General features: G+C 43.7%; 2 protein-coding genes across 2 annotated transcripts; both read left to right on the plus strand.

The window, feature by feature from the left end:
* Positions 1-422: 422 nt before the first annotated feature.
* On the plus strand, positions 423-1,205 carry her1 (hairy-related 1). Its single transcript, XM_045688894.1, has one exon. The coding sequence runs from the start codon at positions 423-425 to the stop codon at positions 1,203-1,205; it is 783 nt and encodes a 260-aa protein (XP_045544850.1).
* Positions 1,206-12,269: 11,064 nt separating this feature from the next.
* mepcea (methylphosphate capping enzyme a) lies at positions 12,270-16,140 on the plus strand. The gene is made up of 5 exons (XM_014128993.3): positions 12,270-12,542; positions 13,056-14,965; positions 15,149-15,367; positions 15,573-15,696; positions 15,796-16,140. Exons 2-5 carry the CDS (start codon positions 13,097-13,099, stop codon positions 15,834-15,836), a joined length of 2,253 nt encoding a protein of 750 aa, XP_013984468.1. The 5' UTR covers positions 12,270-12,542; positions 13,056-13,096; the 3' UTR covers positions 15,837-16,140.
* The last annotated feature ends 6,088 nt before the right edge of the window (positions 16,141-22,228 follow it).

Below are 22,228 nucleotides of genomic sequence, written 5' to 3' on the forward strand. Positions count from 1 at the left end.
CTGTCCTCTCTTCTCTTTCTGTTCTCTCTTCTCTTTCTGTCCTCTCTTCTCTTTCTGTCCTCTCTTCTCTTTCTGTTCTCTTTTCTGTTTCTTTCCTTTCTTCTCTTTCTGTTCTCTCTTCTCTTTCTGTCCTCTCTTCTCTTTCTGTCCTCTCTTCTCTTTCTGTTCTCTCTTCTCTTTCCGTCCTCTCTTCTCTTTCTGTTCTCTCTTCTCTTTCTGTCCTCTCTTCTCTTTCTGTCCTCTCTTCTCTTTCTGTTCTCTCTTCTCTTTCTGTCCTCTCTTCTCTTTCTGTTCTCTCTTCTCTTTCTGTTCTCTCTTCTCTTTCTGTCCTCTCTTCTCTTTCTGTTCTCTCTTCTCCTCATTTACTCCCTGTACTGCCTGGCTCTCACTACTGACCAACACTAGCCTTCACAGAAAATTCCATGAAAGAGTCCTCTGCTCCAGTGACTAGTGCTGTGAGTTCCCAATGGACAGGCCCCATACACGAGCAAACACCGCCCCCACCCAACCCTGTCTACAGTGCAGGTTTCACAGAGTGCATCTCCCGCCTGGGCAACTACATCGACAGCGTGGACCCATCCCAGAGAGAGAGCTTTGTCCAGGGACTTAGGGACCACCTGGATACCCACAGTGCCTGCCCTCTGGGGAAGGTGCAGAGCCAGACCTTCCCCCTGGACTTCCAGCCCTGGGGCCCTGCAGCAGAAGGACCATGCTTCCTGGGCAGAGTGAAAAACAGGAAGGAGAGCACAGTGATGGGGCATCAACGAGCCAGCAGGGAGGCCACTTTCCCTTATATCAACACCTCTCTTCCCATCTATCCCAACACCTTTGTGCTCCACCACCCCCACCCTACCCAACACCTCTCACACCCATACCCATCTCCCCCTTACTCCCTCTCACCCCCACCCTCCCCCTGTTACTCAAACTCCTCGCTAGCTTTCACCACTACCCCTCCATACCTCTCCATGCCATGCCACTTCCCCTTCCCTCCTTCCCCCTCTCGTCGTCCATCAGATTCCTTGTCATCCCCCTCTCAATCTACATCTCGGCCCATGGTGCCTCTGGTACCAGCCCATCCTCCCCTGGTGTCCAGTCCCCCCACCCCTCTACGTCTCTCTGGCCCTGTGCCCGTAGGCCCAACAAGGACTCTGAGGCGGTCACTATTTCAGATCCAGCCCCAGGTAGTATGGAGGCCCTGGTCCTGATATGTGGAGGAGAAGGGTGATAGAAATCCACACAGGACACACACACACGTGTCCACAATCTGTGGTCTGAGAGCATCTTTATGGAAATCTAGTCACCCAGATCATCATGGGACACGTTCAGGACAACATTCATCTTTCCTATTAAGCAGCGTGTGGTGAGGGCCGGCTAAGAGAAAAAGATGTGGAGGTCAAGGACAATCAAACGTTTTCTGAAAACCTGTCACTGTCACTTTAAAAGGCCTGTTTAACAGACTGAAGAATTCTCTGTTTTATGACATTTTCTTCAGAGTGCCTGGAGCTCCTCTTTATTTTCTTGTTGTGAACAATGACATTTTTCTTTTACGTTCCTATACAGTTATTCCCTGTCTCCGGTTCTTTCCTAAATTATAAATCATGTAAAGTATTGTAAATATATTTATGTTTTATCATGTACAAAGTCTTGTAAATAAACTCATGAGAATAAAGTTCTTATTTTGTTAACTTGCTTCATTTCCAACTTGTCTCACTGCCTGTCAGTGCTAATGTAACCAACTCAGTAGAACATTTAAACTGAATAAAACTGGATAAAAAAAAAGTGAATTAATGTATTAGAAATGTAATCACTGTAAGGCCCTAATTATCAAAATCATGATAATAACACTAGTATGGTTTAAGTGCCAGATATAACTGCTAGTTAGGCTATAAGTATGGTTGAGATATTTGTCATGGTTTAAGATTATTGTAGATGGCATCCAAAGCCATAATCTATTATTTATGTCTCCAATGAACATGAACAACCCTGGACTTTACAGTGCCTTGCTAAAGTATTCATCCCCCTTGGCGTTTTGTCCTATTTTCTTGCATAACAACCTGTAATTTAAATGGATTTTTATTTGGATATCATATAATGGACATACACAAAATAGTCCAAATGGGTGAAGTGAAATTTAAAAAAAAGACTTGTTTAAAGAAATTTACGGAAAAGTGGTATGAAGCCCCTAAATAAGGTCTGGTGCAACCAATTACCGTCAGAAGTCACATAATTAGTTAAATAAAGTCCACCTGTGTGCAATCTAAGTGTCACATGATCTGTCATATGATCTCAGTATATATACACCTGTTCTGAAAGGCCACAGAGTCTGCAACACCACTAAGCAAGGGGAACCACCAAGCAAGCAGCACCATGAAGACCAAGGAGCTCTCCAAAGAGGTCAGGGACAAAGTTGTGGAGAAGTACAGATCAGGGTTGGGTTCTAAAAAATATCAGACACTTTGAACATCCCACGGAGCGCCATTAAATCCATTATTAAAAAATGGAAAGAATATGCCACCACAACAAACCTGCCAAGAGAGGGCTGCCCACCAAAACTCACGAACCAGGCAAGGAGGGCATTAATCAGAGAGGCAACAAAGAGACCAAAGACAACCCTGAAGCAGCTGCAAAGCTCCACAGCGGAGATTGGAGTATAGGACCACTTTAAGTCATACTCTCCACAGAGCTGGGCTTTACGGAAGAGTGTCCAGAAAAAAAGCCATTGCTTAAAGAAAAAAATAAGCAAACACATTTGGTGTTTGCCAAAAGGCATGTGGGAGACTCCCCAAACATATGGAAGAAGGTACTCTGGTCAGATGAGACTAAAATTGAGCTTTTTGGCCATCAAGGAAAACACTATGTCTGGCGCAAACCCAACACCTCTCATCACTGGGGTGGCAGGGTAGCCTAGTGGTTAGAGCGTTGGACTAGTAACCGCAAGTTCAAATCCCTGAGCTGACAAGGTACAAATCTGTTGTTCTGCCCCTGAACAGGCAGTTAACCCACTGTTCCTAGGCTGTCATTGAAAATAAGAATTTGTTCTTAACTGACTTGCCTAGTTAAATAATAATCACCCTGAGAACACCATCCCCCACAGTGAAGCGTGGTGGCAGCATCATGCTGTTTGGATGTTTTTCCATCGACTGGAAAATGGCGCTAAATACAGGGAAATTCTTGAGGGAAAGCTGTTTCAGTCTTCCAGCGATTTGAGACTGGAGGTTCACCTTCCAGCAGGACAATGACCCAAAGCATACTGCTAAAGCAACGTTTGAGAGGCAACATTTAAATGTCTTGGATTGAGGTCTAGTCAAAGCCCAGACCTCAATCCAAGGTCTGACTTAAAGATTGCTGTTCACCAGCAGAACCATCCAACTTAGATTTGAGTCATTTAGCAGACACTCTTATCCAGAGCGACTTACAGTAGTGAATGCGTACATTTCAATTCATGCAGGCCCTCCCATGGGAATCAACCCCACAACCCTGGTGTTGCACACACCATGCTGGCATTGCAAACACCATGCTCTACCAACTGAGCCACAGGGAAGACTTGAAGGAGCAAGAGCAGTTTTGCCCTGAAGAATGGACAAAAATCCCAGTGGCTAGATGTGCCAAGCTTATAGATACATACCTCAAGAGATATCAGTCTAGCTAAAAAACATTAACTTTTTAAAATAAATCCCCAACCAGGTGGCATGGAGACAATATTATGATGCAATAGCAAAGTAATCAAATGCTGACCCAGAGGCAACAACAACAACATGCCTCTAGGCCAGCTACGACTTTCATGTAAGGTTAATAAATTCACCTGAGATTATAATTTAATCAAAACACTTTCTCTTTGCAATATAGATGGGTTAGCTGACAATGTCATGAAAACAATGCGCATGCTTCAATGGGGAAGAAGTCTGTGAGTTGTTGTGATTCTGGATGGCCAGATAGCTATCAACAATGACAAGAAACTGTCATGTGGGGAATCATAATTTATTTCAGCTAGTTTCATGTTGTTCTTGATACCATGTGTTGTTTTGAGGTGTTTCCACTGATTTCATGTCACTGCTAATATGGCTAAAATTCACTAGCTAGCTAACCAACAACTGTAACAATGTATTTGAGAGACAACAAGTGCTCATTGTGCAAATGTATTTATGTTTTCAATAAACATTGGAGACTAAATATAGTTTACATGTTGTCAACAATCTAAGCCAACACCATCTGTTTTGCCACATAGTTAAGCACGCGTAGGTTTTGTTGCTAAACAACCAACCCCTCTATGGTTAGCAAAACATCACTGTCCTGGCATCTATAGCCTAAAATAAACATTTTTAAAAGGGATAAAGGAGATTTGATTTAATGAATTAGGATCCCCATTACCCGACGCCAATGGCAACAGCTAGTCTGACTGGGGTCCGACATAATGAAGAAGACATTACAGACAAAATACTTTACATTTTACATACATTTAAAACATTAGCATGTAGTGTGTGTGTGTGCATCTATCAGTTACACATACTGTACATGTCAGTACATACACACAACAAGTAAGTCACCTGGGGGAAAGGCGTTGTGCTGTGAGGTGTTGCTTTAATTGTTTTTTGAAACCAGGGTTGCTATTCACTTGCACTATATAAGATGGAAAGGAGTTCCATGCACCCATGACTGGATAATACTGTACATTTCCTTGAATTTGTTCTGGACCATGTTTGGTGGGGTAAGTGTGTGTGTCAGTGCTGTGTGTAAGTTGACTATGCAAACAGTTTGGAATTTCCAACACATTGAGGTTTCTTATAAAAACAAGAAGTGATGAACTCAGTCTTTCCACAACTCTTAGCCAAGAGAGACTGGCATGCATAGTATTAATATCAGCCCTCTGATTACAATGAAGAGCAAGACGTGCTGCTCTGTTCTGGGCCGGCTGCAGCTTAACTAGGTCTTTCTTTGCAGCACTTGACCATATGACTGGACAATAATCAAGATAAGATAAAACTAGAGCCTGCAGGACTAGCTTTGTGGAGTGTGGTGTCGAAAAAGCAGATTATCTCTTTATTACAGACAGACCTTTCCCCAGCTTTACAATGTGTAACATTTATTTAACTAGGTGAGTCAGTTAAGAACAAATTGTTATTTACAAACATTGAACCTATAAGTTTTGACCATGACAGTTTACAATCTAAGGTAATGCCAAGTCATTTAGTCTCCTCAACTTGTTAAACAGCCACGCCATTCATTACCAAATTCAGCTGAGGTCTATCATTTTGGGAATGATTTGTACCAAATACAATGTTCTTAGTTTTAGAGATGTTCAGGACCAGTTTATTACTTTTATTTTATTTATTTATTTTGCTCCTTTGCACCCCATTATTTCTATTTCTACTTTGCACTTTCTTCCACTACAAATCTACCATTCCAGTGTTTTACTTGCTATATTGTATTTACTTTGCCACCATGGCCTTTTTTGCCTTTACCTCCCTTATCTCACCTCATTTGCTCACATTGTATATAGACTTATTTTTCTACTGTATTATTGACTGTATGTTTGTTTTACTCCATGTGTTACTCTGTGTTGTTGTATGTGTCGAACTGCTTTGCTTTATCTTGGCCAGGTCGCAATTGTAAATGAGAACTTGTTCTCAACTTGCCTACCTGGTTAAATAAAGGTGAAAATAAATAAATAATTACTGGCCACCCAATCCAAAAACAGACTGCAACTCTTTCTTAAGGGTTCAGTCTGTCATTAGTTTGATTGCTGATGCGTATATGGTTGAATCCTCAGCATACATTGACACACATGATTTGTTCAATGCCAGTGTCATTGGTAAAAATAGAAAACAGTAGAGGGCCAAGAGAGCTGCCCTGCGGTACACCACAGTTTACATATTTGACATTAATCAAATCAAAATCAAATCAAATTTATTTATATAGCCCTTCGTACATCAGCTGATATCTCAAAGTGCTGTACAGAAACCCAGCCTAAAACCCCAAACAGAAAGCAATGCATGTGAAAGAAGCACGGTGGCTAGGAAAAACTCCCTAGGAAAAACTCCCTAGAAAGGACAAAAACCTAGGAAGAAACCTAGAGAGGAACCAGGCTATGAGGGGTGGCCAGTCCTCTTCTGGCTGTGCCGGGTGGATATTATAACAGAACATGGTCAAGATGTTAAAATGTTCATAAATGACCAGCATGGTCAAATAATCATAGTAGTTGTCGAGGGTGCAACAAGCACGTCCGGTGAACAGGTCAGGGTTCCATAGCCGCAGGCAGAACAGTTGAAACTGGAGCAGCAGCACGGCCAGGTGGACTGGGGACAGCAAGGAGTCATCATGCCAGGTAGTCCTGAGGCATGGTCCTAGGGCTCAGGTCCTCCGAGAGAAAGAAAGAAAGAGAGAAAGAGAGAATTAGAGAGAGCATATTTAAATTCACACAGGACACCGGATAAGACAAGAGAAATACTCCAGATGTAACAGACTGACCCTAGCCCCCTGACACATAAACTACTGCAGCATAAATACTGGAGGCTGAGACAGGAGGGATCAGGAGACACTGTGGCCCCATCTGATGAAACCCCCGGACAGGGCCAAACAGGCAGGATATAACCCCACCCACTTTGCCAAAGCACAGCCCCCACCACTAGAGGGATGTCTCCAACCACCAACTTACCGTCCTAAGACATTGGCCGAGTATAGCCCACAAAGATCTCAGCCACGGCACAACCCAAGGGGGGGGGGGGGGGCGCCAACCCAGACAGGAAGACCCCGTCAGTGACTCAACCCAATCAAGTGACGCACCCCTCCCATGGACGGCATGGAAGAACACCAGTACGCCAGTGACTCAGCCCCTGTAACAGGGTTAGAGGCAGAGAATCCCAGTGGAGAGAGGGGAACCGGCAAGGCAGAGACAGCAAGGGCGGTTCGTTGCTCCAGCCTTTCCGTTCACCTTCACACTCCTGGGCCAGACTATACTTAATCATAGGACCTACTGAAGAGATCTTTAAGTCTTCAGTAAAGACTTAAAGGTTAAGACTGAGTCTGCGTCTCTCACATGGGTAGGCAGACCATTCCATAAAAATGGAGCTCTATAGGAGAAAGCCCTACCTCCAGCCGTTTGCTTAGAAATTCTAGGGACAATTAGGAGGCCTGCGTCTTGTGACCGTAGCGTACGTGTAGGTATGTACGGCAGGACCAAATCGTAAAGATAGATAGGAGCAAGCCCATGTAATGCTTTGTAGGTTAGCAGTAAAACCTTGAAATCAGCCCTTGCCTTAACAGGAAGCCAGTGTAGGGAGGCTAGCACTGGAGTAATATGATCAAATTTGTTGGTTCTAGTCAGGATTCTAGCAGCCGTATTTAGCACTAACTGAAGTTTATTTAGTGCTTTATCCGGGTAGCCGGAAAGTAGAGCATTGCAGTAGTCCAGCCTAGAAGTAACAAAAGCATGAATTAATTTTTCTGCGTCATTTTTGGACAGAAAGTTTCTGATTTTTGCAATGTTACGTAGATGGAAAAAAGCTGTCCTTGAAACAGTCTTGATATGTTCTTCAAAAGAGAGATCAGGGTCCAGAGTAACGCCGAGGTCCTTCACAGTTTTATTTGAGACGACTGTACAACCATCCAGATTAATTGTCAGATTCAACAGAAGATCTCTTTGTTTCTTGGGACCTAGAACAAGCATCTCTGTTTTGTCCGAGTTTAAAAGTAGAACGTTTGCAGCCATCCACTTCTTTATGTCTGAAACATAGGCTTCTAGCGAGGGCAATTTTGTGGCTTCACCATGTTTCATTGAAATGTACAGCTGTGTGTCGTCCGCATAGCAGTGAAATTTAACATTATGTTTTCGAATGACATCCCCAAGAGGTAAAATATATAGTGAAAACAATAGTGGTCCTAAAACGGAACCTTGAGGAACACCGAAATTTACAATTGATTTGTCAGAGGACAAACCATTCACAGAGACAAACTGATATCTTTCCGACAGATAAGATCTAAACCAGGCCAGAACTTGCCCATGTAGACCAATTTGGGTTTCCAATCTCTCCAAAAGAATGTGGTGATCGATGGTATCAAAAGCGGCACCAAGATCTAGGAGCACGAGGACAGATGCAGAGCCTCGGTCTGACGTCATTAAAAGGTCATTTACCACCTTCACAAGTGCAGTCTCAGTGCTATGATGGGGTCTAAAACCAGACTGAAGCGTTTCGTATACATTGTTTGTCTTCAGGAAGGCAGTGAGTTGCTGTGCAACAGCTCTTTCAAAAATATTTGAGAGGAATGGAAGATTCGATATAGGCCGATAGTTTTTTATAATTTCTGGGTCAAGATTCGGCTTTTTCAAGAGAGGCTTTATTACTGCCACTTTTAGTGAGCTTGGTACACATGGATAGAGAGCCGTTTATTATGTTCAACATAGGAGGGCCAAGCACAGGAAGCAGCTCTTTCAGTAGTTTAGTTGGAATAGGGTCCAGTATGCAGCTTGAGGGTTTGGAGGCCATGATTATTTTCATCATTGTGTCAAGAGATATAGTACTAAAACACTTTAGTATCTCCCTTGATCCTAGGTCCTGGCAGAGTTGTGTAGACTCAGGACAATGGAGCTTTGGAGAAATACCCAGATTTAAAGAGGAGTCCGTAATTTGCTTTCTAATGATCATGATCTTTTCCTCAAAGAAGTTCATAAATGTATTACTGCTGAAGTGAAAGCCATCCTCCATTTGCGAATGCTGCTTTTTAGTTAGCTTTGCGACAGTATCAAAAATAAATTTCGGATTGTTCTTATTTTCCTCAATTAAGTTGGAAAAATAGGATGATCGAGCAGCAGTGAGGGCTCTTCGATACTGCGCGGTACTGTCTTTCCAAGCTAGTCGGAAGACTTCCAGTTTGGTGTGGCGCCATTTCCGTTCCAATTTTCTGGAAGCTTGCTTCAGAGCTCGTGTATTTTCTGTATACCAGGGAGCTAGTTTCTTATGACAGATGTTTTTAATTTTTAGGGGTGCAACTGCATCTAGGGTATTGCGCAACGTTCAACGTTAAATTGAGTTCCTCGGTTAGGTGGTTAACTGATTTTTGTCCTCTGACATCCTTGGGTAGGCAGAGGGAGTCTGGAAGGGCATCAAGGAATCTTTGGGTTGTCTGAGAATTTATAGCACGACTTTTAATGCTCCTTGGTTGGGGTCTGAGCAGATTATTTGTTGCAATTGCAAACGCAATAAAATGGTGGTCCGATAATCCAGGATTATGAGGAAAAACATTAAGATCCACAACATTTATTCCATGGGACAAAACTAGGTCCAGAGTATGACTGTGGCAGTGAGTAGGTCCAGAGACATGTTGGACAAAACCCACTGAGTCGATGATGGCTCCGAAAGCCTTTTGGAGTGGGTCTGTGGACTTTTCCATGTGAATGTTCAAGTCACCAAAAATTAGAATATTATCTGCTATGACTACAAGATCCGATAGGAATTCAGGGAACTCAGTGAGGAACACTGCATATGGCCCAGGAGGCCTGTAAACAGTAGCTTCCATGAAAGAAAACCCTCTGAGTTATATTAGATAGATAGCTCTGAACCCACCATATGGCAGAGGTTGAAAAGCCATAACACATAAGTTCTCAACAACAGGTTATAGTCAATAATATAAAAGGCTGCACTAAAATCTAACAGTACAGATCCCACAATCTTCTTTTTATCAATTTCTTTCAACCAATCATCAGTCATTTATGTCAGTGCAGTACATGTTGAGTGTCCTTCTCCACAAGCATGCTGAAAGTCAGTTGTTAATTTGTTAACAGAGAAGTAGCATTGTATTTGGGAAAACACAATTTTTCCCAACAATTTGCTAAGAGCTGGCAGCAAGCTGATAGGTCTGCTGTTAGAACCAGTAAAGGCCGCTTTACCACTCTTGGGTAGCGGAATGACTTTAGCTTCCCTCCAGGCCTGAGGACAAAGACTTTCCTATAGGCTCACATTAAAGATGTGACAGATAGGAGTGGCTATAGAGTCAGCTACCATTCTCAGTAGCTTTCCATCTAAGTTGTCAATGCCAGGAGGTTTGACATTATTGATCAATAACAATCATTTTTCCACCTCTCCCACATTAAAATTCAAATTTGCATTGCTTTTCTTTCATCATTTGTTATTTTTTTTATACATGAGTACAAAGGCTCACTGTTCGTTGTTGGCATTTACTGCATCTGCATTTGCAGGAATGGCTCCCCCTCGAGCATCCCAATGGTTCCTACATGAACACCACCCCCATCCCATTGGTTCCTGCCCTCACCATCGTTAACAGAACTACGGGAAAACAATGCCCGACAGTCGTCGGTGAAGGACACTGTCTTCTGGTTGCCCTCGCCTCCTGCTAGCACAGCAGGCGGAAGGCTGGGGCGACACTGTGTGCTAGCTAACTAGCTATCTTGCTAGTTAGCAACACCATGTGCTAGCTTCTTAGTTAGCTAGTTAGCAGATGGTGTCACCCCTGCCTTCCACCTGCTGTGTACCTGAGAAAACTGTGCACGACTGGTGGGGGTGAAGGACACTGTCTACCAGTCGTCCCCGCCTCTGGTTAACACAGCAGACTAGCGGGGGAGGCTAGTTGACACCACAGATAGAACAATGAGACAGATATTTCACCGGATGTATAAATGTGAAGCATCCACTTGGCGTTTCCACTCACTACCAAATATGATGATGAGAGGAATCCCAGTGGCTGGCAGTGAGAGAAGGTGGATCGAGTAGGATTTTGGTCAACATTCTGCACATTTTTTCATCAATGAAACATTTGATATGCTTACAGTTTTCTGTTTCCAAAACTAGAATCTATAACAAACAGAGTGGACTGCTTTTTGTAGACATTACCCTTGCCAAAGTTTTTAAAAATGGTATTGTTTAGAAGGAGTGTAAGGGTGAATTGAGTTATTGCACATGTTTACTTCACAGATTAGGCCGTTCCCAAAGGAAATATGCAAATAAATGCTAGAATGCACCAATAGGCTCTCAGTAGCTTGTGCTTGGCTCTGCCCACTTCCATGCTTGTTCTGCCCACTATGATCAATTTTCTCCCATTGGAAATGACAGGCTCTGGTCTACCTTGGGTTAGTTATACAACTCTTTAGTGACACCGTGTGCTAGCTTGCTAGTTAGTTAGCTGGTGACACCGTGTGCTAGCTTGCTAGTTAGTTAGCTAGCACACGGTGTCACCCCTGCCTCCCACCTGCTGTGTACCGGAGAAAACCGTGCCCGACAGGCGGGGCCGAAGGACACCTTTATACTGGTCGTCCCTTCCTCCCGCTAGCACAGCAGACAGTATACAGCAGGCAGAAGACGGGGCGACACTGTGGGGCAACACACTAGTTAGCTAGCACATGGTGTTGCCCCCGCCTGCTGTGTACCACAGAAAACCGTGCTCGACAGGCGGGGGCGAAGGACACTATCTACTGGTTGTCCCCACCTCCCGCTGTGTGATATTTTAGCCAGCTAGATCTAAGGACTCTGGTACACAGCTTGCTAGCTAGTTAGCTAGCTCACAGTGTTTCCCATGCCTCCCGTGTACCAGAGTACTCCTTCATCGCCGTATTTAACAGAACTGCAGAAAAACAGTACCTGACAGGCGGGGGCAAAGGACACTGTCTACAGGTGTACGGCTAGCTACCTAGGGGTCTACCCTTCTTCTGTGGGGTTTATAGGTGGCTGGCATCCAATGTTATTGTGCATTAACATAATCTATGGTACTGGAGTGCCCCTGCCTCCGGCCTGTCCTAATTGAAAAATTGACCAATAGAAGTATAAAGAGGGTTCTTGCATATGCAGGAATGACCACATACAGGAACGCCCCACAATTGCACCCTTCTCGAAGATCCACGACATTGTTGGATAAAAACTACAAATCCCAATGACAATTCTCTTTTGCCTGCCCTACCACATGTCAGCGAATGAGAGGGGGGTGGGAGCGTTGTAATCTGTGTTGTTTTGTTTTGCCTCTCCTACCTTACCTTGATGTAAAATGTGTTAACAAAATTATGCGTATAGACCGTATACAGATTTACAATACATTTTTAAATAGTTAATTTCGCCAAATGGCGGGGGAATAATAAATACACATTCAGAAAGGCAAATTATGGGATACCTATTTGTGTGCAAAACTAGGTCGACGTGTATTGCTCAACCCATACACGTCTGTAATTGGTCGATTTCATGAAGACTGCCTAAAAACCGTCACCTTATTGGTTCAGATGCCTGTCTGTTTCAGCATTTAGCTCTGGCAAAAGATAAAACAAACAACGATTGGAACCTTCCAATCTGCGTGAGGTTGAGCTGTTGAGCTAGAAGTTAGCGATTGGAGTTTGGAGTGTACAGCGAGCTCACACTCGCACAGTTACCACCACACTGGTTGTTTTATTGTTTTTAGAGAGGCTTGTTTTCCAAAAATTATTGATTCATTTCACCAGTGAAAATAATATTATCGAACAATCAAGCTATCAACGAAGCTGATGATGCAGCAACGTCAGTAACTCGGGAGGGAGTGTGACAGTTCAGCTTCACGGGAAGGCGGGTAGAACGGTGAGCTGAGACTGTTGTTGTTGATGAACATACAGTTGCCTCATACTGTAGCTAGATGGCTAGTTTACGTATTTTTGTATCTTACCTAGTCGCATTTATTAATGAACGCAAAGTGGTGGATTCTTGCAAAATATCGGCATTTATAGAGCGCTAGCTAGCGTAACAGTATTGAGGAACCATTGATATTGGTTCACGCGCAGCAGCTGGCATTGAGGATGGGTTCAATGTCTTCACTGTAGACGTTCACTCAACGTTTGCCTCCAATATAATGGATGTATACTATCCAGTGGCAGGCATGCACCTTGGGTCTTATAGAATGACATGCAGGCACAAATCATCAAGTTACTTTCAGTTGTCAACAAATAAGTGCAATACTAAATAGCTGGGAAAGCAGCAACTGGGGACTGAGCACTATTGTAATCTTGTCCAGTTATAGCTGGGGATTAAATAATACATCTTATGATTTATTGGGTTCGGTGGTCATTATTTTAATCTATTTTGATGTGTTTTCAGATCAGTTGTCCCATGTCAGCACCAAAACAATTGAGTGGAAGATGATAGAGATGTCTGTTGATAAAGAGACTGTTCCAACCAGAAGTATGAAAGTGGACCCAGCGCCACCCCAGAAACTCTCAGAATGCACTGGAAGCTGCAACAATGCCCCCAAAGTGCCAGAGGTCACCCTGGCCAACCCAGACAGCACTGATGGTGCTGCTACCTGCCCCATGCCAGACAGTGGTGCCCAAACCAAGCACAGCAGCACGGCTGACCCCCACAATCAGACAAAGCGTGTTGCGCAGGAGGCCATGTTGACTGAGCAGCACGTTAACCCTAAAAATGGCTTTCAGCAATCCAAACAACAACCGCAGCAGCAGAAACTCTCGAAGCGTCGCAGCACAATGATTGCAGGGTTCAAGCATCCAGCAGGTAAGAGACGACGACGGGTAAACTCAGAGAGCGACTCGGTTCTGCCCACCAACTTCCTGCTGGGAGGAAACATATTTGACCCGCTGAACCTCAACAGCCTGCAGGACGAGGAGGTGAACAGGGCCCTGAACGCTGAGACGCCCAAGTCCTCCCCCCTTCCTGCCAAGAACCGCGACCCTGTGGAGATCCTCATTCCCAGGGACATCACTGACCCTCTCAACCTCAACAGCAGGATGGGAGGTAGGAGCCTCCTGGTGTCGCCCTTCAAGAGTGGCGGCAGGAGGAGACACCGCAACAGACACCATGGAGGAGGAGGTGGGGGTTCCACAGTCTCCGTGTTGGACCTGTCAGATTCGGAGAGAAGTGGTGAAGTGACCAACACCACTTCTTCTTTGTCTAACCTGCCATCTGCTAGTGCTGCGTCTACCTCTGTTTTAGAAGCACCCAGTGTCCCGGCCGTCCTGGACCCCCAGGATGCTAACGGTAATGAGATCACCCCATCCAACTGCAGGGATGAAGCCATGCTCACTGTATCTGCCCCCCAGGCCCAGCCTCGAGCTCAGGAAGACTCCTCCGCAGCCACGGCCGGAGGCCCAAACCATCTCTCTAGCCGGCAACGCAAACGCAGACGCAACTCTGGTAAAACAGAGCCTCCTATGGTCCATTCTACTCTTATGGCCAGGTCGGGGATGGAGGAGAGGGGCCGTGGAGCTGGGCCCGGGAGAAATGCGCAGTCCTCCTTCCACACCCCAGTGGTAGGTCCCAGGGGGTCCTCCCAGGTACCAGGGGGTCAGCAACCGCATCTTCACAACCAGCACAAACAACAGCACCAAGGCAACAAGAAGAAGTTCCAGTATGGGAACTACAACAAGTACTACGGCTACCGCAACCCAGGCTGTGCCGAGGACCCACGGTTCCGTTGTCTACGTCCAGAGTGGTTCCATGGTAAAGCAGTACTGGACCTGGGCTGCAACACGGGCCACCTGACTCTGTGTATTGCTAAGAAGTTGCGGCCCGCCCGCATATTGGGGTTGGACATTGATGGGGGTCTGGTGCACGCGGCCCGCCAGAACATCAGACACTACCTGTCAGAGCTGCAGGCCCAGGAGGCCCGGCGAGCCGCAGGGGATGAGAAGACCAATGGACCAGGAGAGGACAGGAAGGAGAAGGCCAACAGACGGGAAGATGAGTCACACTCAGGAGGACTAACGCACAAACAGAATGAAAGACAGCCCACCAGGGCTGAAAATGGAAACGCTGAAAGGCAGGTCCCTGCAGAGGGTGGCGTGGTGTTATCACGTCACGCAGAGAGAAGAGCTCAGGAGAGAGGGGCTGAGGAGATGGAGGAGGACTCTGGAGCACCTGCTGTTGAGCTGGGGACCAGCTCCTTCCCTGTCTCCTTACGGATCTCCAGGGGGCCCATAGCAGCACCCCCACTCCCCGACACACCCACCATGCCTCCTGGTAACTTCCCCTCCAATGTCTCCTTTGTCAAGGTAGGTGTATGCACTGCAGCCTTTTAATGCGTTTCCATTTTAAAAATCATTATTCATAATATTAAGGTGGAAATGAACAATATTATGATCACTCATTTGTTGCTTCTCTTTCTACTTGATCCTCAGAGAAACGTCCCACATTGTTTAGAACTCATCCCCTGTCGTCATCTTTCTCCTCCTTAGGGGAATTATGTCCTGGAGAGTGATGCTCTGCTGCTGACCCAGCCGCCAGAGTACGACGTCATCCTATGCTTCAGCGTTACCAAGTGGGTCCACCTGAACTGGGGAGACGGTGGCCTGAAGCGCCTCTTCCACAGAGTGTTCAGACACCTTCGTCCTGGAGGCCTGTTCGTCCTGGAGCCACAGCCCTGGATCACCTACGGCAAGAGGAAGAAACTCACGGTGAGATGAGGAGAGAGCTTAGTGTTGCAAGGACCAATGGTGTGATCTGCTACTGTAGATGTGCATAAATGCAGTATATAGCCAAAACATACCTAAAACATTACAAGTGGCCTGTTTCTTTGTTGCAGACATGAAAGTATGTTACTTTGCTCAGCGTTGAGGCTGAGACGGAATCATGTCTGACTTTCCGCTCTCACTGTTGCAGGATAGCATCTTTAAGAATTACCACAGCATCCGTCTCAAACCAGAACAGTTCTCAACATACCTGACATCTGAGGTGGGATTCTCCAGCTACGAGTTGATCGGGACGCCTAACAGTTCATCAAGAGGTATGTCACTGGTTCATTAGATACCGATATCATCTGATTCTTTCACGTGTCCTTTTCTATTCTGTTTCTCAAACTAATGAATTTGTATGTCTTCCACAGGTTTTCAGAGGCCAATCTACTTGTTTCATAAAGGAACATGATCTGCCTGGAAGTGGGTTGGTGCAGGAGAAACCAAAACAAGCCACCTGCTCCAGTCTGTAAAGCATATAGGTCAACCCCAATCAGAGCTTTCTACTTGTTTGTGATGCTGTGTTCAGAAGGTAGCCAAGGAGACCAAAACATGAGACTTGATTCTACAGAACGACTATCTGATGGCTTCTCTACACAACTCCAGTCTAGATGAGAAGAAAAGCATTGGGACAGGGTGAACTCAATCATGACTCTTTGGGCTTGTTGCTCCCTATGCACAGGCATTGTTCCATATCTTTTTATTACTGTTCATACTCTTGTTCAGTCAAGGATTGTATTTTTTTCACATTTTAATATTGACGTTCATCAATAGATCAACTTTTGAAGCAGAATAGACAACCAAAACCTAATTTGAATACTTTGCATAAAATGTACTCCCATATAATGTCCAAATGGAACTAATCTAGGGACGTTTCTCACACTTTTTATAGGATCAGAGCGTCTTCAATTTTAAGATTGTTCAGCTTAACATAAGTCCTCACTGAGTTCTCTGTGGCCTGACTGACCAGGAAAATCAGTTTGACTCTGGATAAGTGTGGCCTGTCTTCAGCTTGCTCCTGGCCCGGAGTGCTTTTTCTCTAGATATCTTACTTCCTGTCTGGGGACTGTTCCTGTCTCTTTCTATTGGTAGCTGATTCAAGAACTCAGTCAGGTGGTGTTGGCTATGGTGAGATGTGAGGGATGTTTTTTCTTTGGCTGTTATAAGAATGATTGATTGTTCTTTTATTTGACTCATGTTCTTTTTTTCCCCCAATGGATTCTTGTCATGTGTCCAAAGGTTGGCTGCCAATTTATCATATGTAACCTATACAGAGCCTCTGTGGTTTGGACTCGGTTTGGGCTTGTATTGTTAATCCAGCTCACTTTAACCCAAATCAATTCATCAGAATGAAATGTTTATGCTTTACTCAATTCTTATGCTTAATATTTTGTTTACTCGAACCAGGTGCTGGTTTAGTTCTGAATTTGTTGAAATGTTTTTGTTTTTAATAAACAAATCAATTGAAATGCAGTCAGTGCTCATTAGTCATTCTACAGATGCCTCCAATCTACAGGCCTTAAGACATCCACAGGCACTAAACAAATCTGATTCACAGGGTCAAACCCAAACCAATTTATACATCTCGGCCTTCTCCATAAGATCCTAGACCTAGGGAAATGTTATCGGGAGGAAAATGGCTTGATGAAAGGAGAATGACACTTCTATTAATTATTTTTCTGTTGATTTTGTGCAGAATTGTAACCACCCATTTATGACTTTTATATAGTTTTAATCCATTATACATTTGAACAAATATTTGACTACCCTTGGAATGCCAGCCCTGATGTGTGTGAGTTATCACTAGTCATGTGAATGCTTGATCAAAGGAATCTGCGTGAGAGATTTGCTACAGATATGCTGCATCAACTCTTCTCAATCTGAATTTGCACTGATATGAGGGGCATTTACTATCAATAAATTGTCATTTATACAATGTCCATAATGTTAATGTCATCTGATAATCTGTATTCTGGGGGTTTGGGCTAATTATTGATGGGGGGGTCATATCAAATTGTATTGGTCACATACACATGTTTAGCAGATGTTATTGTGGATGTAGCGAAATGCTTGTGTTTCTAGCTCCAACAGTGCACTATCTAAAGTAACATTTCAATAAGGTTGTCTATCATAGCAGAACATCAGACACTACCTGTCAGAGCTGCAGGTCCAGTAGGCCCGGTGAGCCGCAGGGGATGAGAAGACTGATGGACTAGGAGAGGAAGGAGAAGGCCAACAGACAGGAAGAGCGTAAGGAAGACGGACTAACGCACAAACCGAATAAAAGCGAGCTCTCCGTACATATTTAAAGTAGCAGTCTGCAGTTCAAACAAGAACAAAGTGGCCACTGGTTTGGTAAAAAAGCTGAGGATTGGGGCTGGAGAAATGTAACAATTCCTTGACAGCTTTGGATGCAAGAACTGACCATCCATTATATAAACCTAGTATTAACCATGTTTTGAGGTTACACAGTGCCAGTTTACAATTAAATGGTTTACAAAGGGCTAAAACAAACTTCTATTTGTGGTTTTGATGGGGTACGGCAGTTGAACTAAGCTCATGAGGCTGTGCGCATCGGACATCCAGGACAGAACAATTCGTAGCCAGCCCGAGCATACCATACATTACTGTTTTAATATGGATAACAAGGGTTAATGATAGGCCTATGTCAAAAACATGAGCAAGTGCCACGATCCCCAAGGAAATATGAGTTTTATAAATGCTCCAGAGTTGAGAATATTAGCGGCATTTCCAGAAACCGACAAGTTAAACAGATAATCATGTTTTATTTGCAGGAGCGGGGGAAGAATCAAAATACGCATTGTAAATGATCTACTGCCAAAAAGGCCGGGTTGATGCTAGTAGACCCTAATGAAAGTGTCCCGCCTTCCAAGGTTGGAAACCACTGTTACCAAGATGTTGTGACACAAGGTGTTTGGGCTGTTGAGTCCTCATAGCAATACGGTCTTCGGAAATAAAACATCTGGGGAAATTACAAAAAATTGCTAGTGTTCATCTGTGTTATTATAGTAACTTTATTGTAGTCCATTATAGTACCACTGGGTGGCATAACACTCCATGAAATGTCTGAAATGTTCTGACATTTTCTTCTCAGGCTCAAACCAAAACCAGAAGCCCAGAAACTGGGGTAAGTATTCAGATCATCAAAACCAAAAAACAAGTAGCCTAATTGAATACTGTAATTAGAATTCAACTGTTTGAATTTGACTATTTGCACTTTTGCTGAGTTTTGCTTATACTAAGTGTTGTATGTGAACAACAAAAGTCCTGACATCCCTGGTTGTGATGTCATTTTGTGACCTAGTTCAAGTCACAGCTGTGAGATTTGTCAAATATCTAAAATAACTGTGATCCTTGGGCAGCCTCCTCATCGTCCACATGTTCCTCCTGGGTTCCATTTAGCTGACCAGAGCCTGGCCTTGGCCTACTTCCAGTCAAACTGAGCTGAGGCATCTTCAGGACCAGCAGAACAGTATTGTCTTGAGGAAAGCGGGACTAGAGGATGGAGACTAGATACTTCTCGGTGAGTTTTTCTCCAGTCTCGGATACATTCGAGAGCATCGTTAAGTGGTTTTGTTACTGTAATGGATGTGTATCAGTGTGGATCCTTTGTTTTGCTCTGTTTCTTTCTGTCATTCTATTAAGATGAATTCCTGGGTTGTTTGTGTGTATCAAATCTCCAGCTGCATGCTGTTAAAAAGAGCAGGAGATCAGTAGGTGGTCAAAAGTCATTGGTTAGTTGGACAACCTACATAGATGTGTGTGTGTGTGTGTGTGTGTGTGTGTGTGTGTGTGTGTGTGTGTGTGTGTGTGTGTGTGTGTGTGTGTGTGTGTGTGTGTGTGTGTGTGTGTGTAACCCCTCAGTGTCTGTCTCTCCATCAACACAGTAGGGTAGGTTATGTAATGGGGTAAACAGGTCAGCCATAGTCAGGTCTGCTCCTGGCTGAATACTGTCGTTTAACACAGGCTGCGGTTCCATATTGTATTTTCAATCATACCTTTCAAAATATTTACACTGTATTAAATGGAATTTAGGTGAATGGTACAGCATGTGATGTTATCAAGGCAATGTTCTCTAGAGGTCAATATGGGTCTGGTCAGTTGTGGTCCATGCTGTCTCCTCTGTGGCCTCTGGAACCCTCTGGAACTCTCTGGAACCCTCTGGAATCCCCTGCCTCTCCCTAAAGGGAGAAATTCCAGACCAGTCCAGGTAGTTTGGTTCAGGTTATGCTGTGTGACTAGGTGGATGGGTGCCCAGATGGGGGACTGGAGCATTCCTATACACACAGTTACAGTACTCTGTTTGGTGTTTTTTTTCTGTATTCATGAGTGTGCGAGGCTAAATACATGTATGCCAGCGGCAGTCGGTGATGTTTAAGATGAGCATGGCCTTATTTCTATTACAGCATATTGGATGACTGTCATTCATATTCCATTCACCCAGCTCAATGTAACATCACTAGGTTTAGGCTACTACATGATACTCAAATGTTCCCTATACCCATCATGAGGTTGCTACAACCTAGCCTATGAATGAAAGTTTACAACGTAGGTGACAGACCGTGACACATTCAATACCGCGTTGTACACACTTGCCTGCATCTAGCTGATCTAGGATGTAATCATTAGTCCAACAGTTGCAAATGAGAGTTTCTATTGGACAAATTCAGGTATGTTTATCCCCGTTTCATTCCATTTGCTTCCGTTTAAGAAACGTTTTTCAACAGAATCGTTGGAATGAATACACACCTGATCACACGCAAAACACAGTTCACATCCATATCAGCCACATACAAACAACAACATCATTTTGCTCGTTGTAGAATTCCTTCTCACAGAGCTTCTCCTCCTCTCACCTTTTCCCTTCGCTTGTGGAAACACATCAGCTGTCTGTGACCTGGCAAAAAAAACGTTCCTAACCTTCATATCATACCCGCGAACCGCTACACGCAGCCTAACTACTTCGTAGTAGCTACTAAAACTAATGCGTTAGTAATGCAGCTACAATCATGCAGTACAGTGTACAGTCAGCAAGCATTTTAGCAGTGTCAATAAATTAATAAATCATTTTTACATTTACATTTTAGTCATTTAGCAGACGCTCTTATCCAGAGCGACTTACAGTAGTGAATGCATACATTTCATTTCATTACATGCATTTTTTATATATATATTTTTTTGTAATTTTTTTTACCTTGACTTGGAAGAGTTCCAGTGTTGGATAGCCATAGCCAGCCAGCTAACATAGCATCCCTCTTTGTTTGAGCTGTATTTGAGTAGGCTAAACTAGCTAGCTTCATTTCGTAGCTAAGTGAATGTGAACAAAAAATACAATGAAAAATTGCTTCTCCTTCATTTTTTTAAAGAAATGTATTTGTTCAAAAATGTTAAACTATTGTCTTTCTCTTTGAGTCAACTACTCACCACATTTTATGCACTGCAGTGCTACGTAGCTAGCTGTAGTTAGCTTATGCTTTCAGTACTAGATTCATTCTCTGATCCTTTGATTGGGTGGACAACATGATAGTTCATGCTGCAAGAGCTCTGATAGGTTGGAGGACGTCCTCCAGAAGTTGTCATAATTACTGTGTAAGTTTATGGAAGGGGGTGAGAACCATGAGCCTCCTAGGTTTTGTATTGAAGTCAATGTACACAGAGGAGGACGGAAGCTAGCTGTCCGCCGGCTACACCATGGTGCTGTAGACCTTCATTGCAAAACAGTCTGTTTTAATCAATTATTTGGTGCCGTGAAAATATTTAGTATAGTTTTATCTAAAAAATAATAACTTTTTAATGTTTCACTATATTTATTTTTATCAAATTCACTGAGGAGGATGATCCTCCCCTTCCTCCTCTGAGGAGTCTCCATTGATGTATGCCTATGTGTACACACATACCTATGTGTGTGGGTATGTGTTGTATTTGTTGTAGGTTGGATCTATGCCTCTCTCTCCACCCCAGGGAATACAGTTGAAGTCGGAAGTTTACATACACTTAGGTTGGTGTCATTAAAACTCGTTTTTCAACCACTCCACAAATTTCTTGTTAACAAACTATAGTTTTGGCAAGTTGGTTAGGACATCTACTTTGTGCATGACACAAGTCATTTTTCCAACAATTGTTTACAGACAAATTATTTCACTTATCATTCAATGTATCACAATTCCAGTGGGTCAGAAGTTTACATAGACTAAGTTGACTGTGCCTTTAAACAGCTTGGAAAATTCCAGAAAATGATGTCATGGCTTTAGAAACTTCTGATAGGCTAATTGACATCATTTGAGTCAATTGGAAGTGTACCTGTGGAGGTTTTTCAATGCCTACCTTCAAACTCAGTGCTTCTTTGCTTGACATCATGGGAAAATGAAAAGATATCAGACAAGACCTCAGAAAAAAAATTGTAGACCTCCACAAGTCTGGTTCATCTTTGGGAGCAATTTCCAAATGCCTGAAGGTACCCCGTTCATCTGTACGAACAATAGTACGCAAGTATAAACACCATGGGACCACACAGCCTTCATACCGCTCAGGAAGGAGACGCGTTCTGTCTCCTAGAGAGGAACGTACTTTGGTGCGAAAAGTGCAAATCAATCCTAGAACAACAACAAAGGACCTTGTGAAGATGCTGGAGGAAACAGGTACAAAAGTATCTATATACACAGTAAAGCCACTGCTCCAAAACCGCCATAAAAAAGCCAGACTACGGTTTGAAACTGCACATGGGGACAAAGATCATACTTTTTGGAGAAATGTCCTCTGGTCTGATGAAACTAAAATTTGGCC

The sequence above is a fragment of the Salmo salar genome, chromosome 11 (genome assembly GCF_965601325.2).
Source record: "Salmo salar chromosome 11, fSalSal1, whole genome shotgun sequence".
Taxonomy (NCBI): Eukaryota; Metazoa; Chordata; class Actinopteri; order Salmoniformes; family Salmonidae; genus Salmo; species Salmo salar.

Bases quoted from the DNA above. Each gene is read 5' to 3' on its own strand.
- her1 (XM_045688894.1), top strand. From the start codon at position 423: ATGAAAGAGTCCTCTGCTCCAGTGACTAGTGCTGTGAGTTCCCAATGG.
- mepcea (XM_014128993.3), top strand. From the start codon at position 13,097: ATGATAGAGATGTCTGTTGATAAAGAGACTGTTCCAACCAGAAGTATG. The intron at 14,966-15,148 runs GTAGGTGTATGC...TCTCCTCCTTAG, and splicing joins CCAATGTCTCCTTTGTCAAG to GGGAATTATGTCCTGGAGAG. The intron at 15,368-15,572 runs GTGAGATGAGGA...TCACTGTTGCAG, and splicing joins GCAAGAGGAAGAAACTCACG to GATAGCATCTTTAAGAATTA.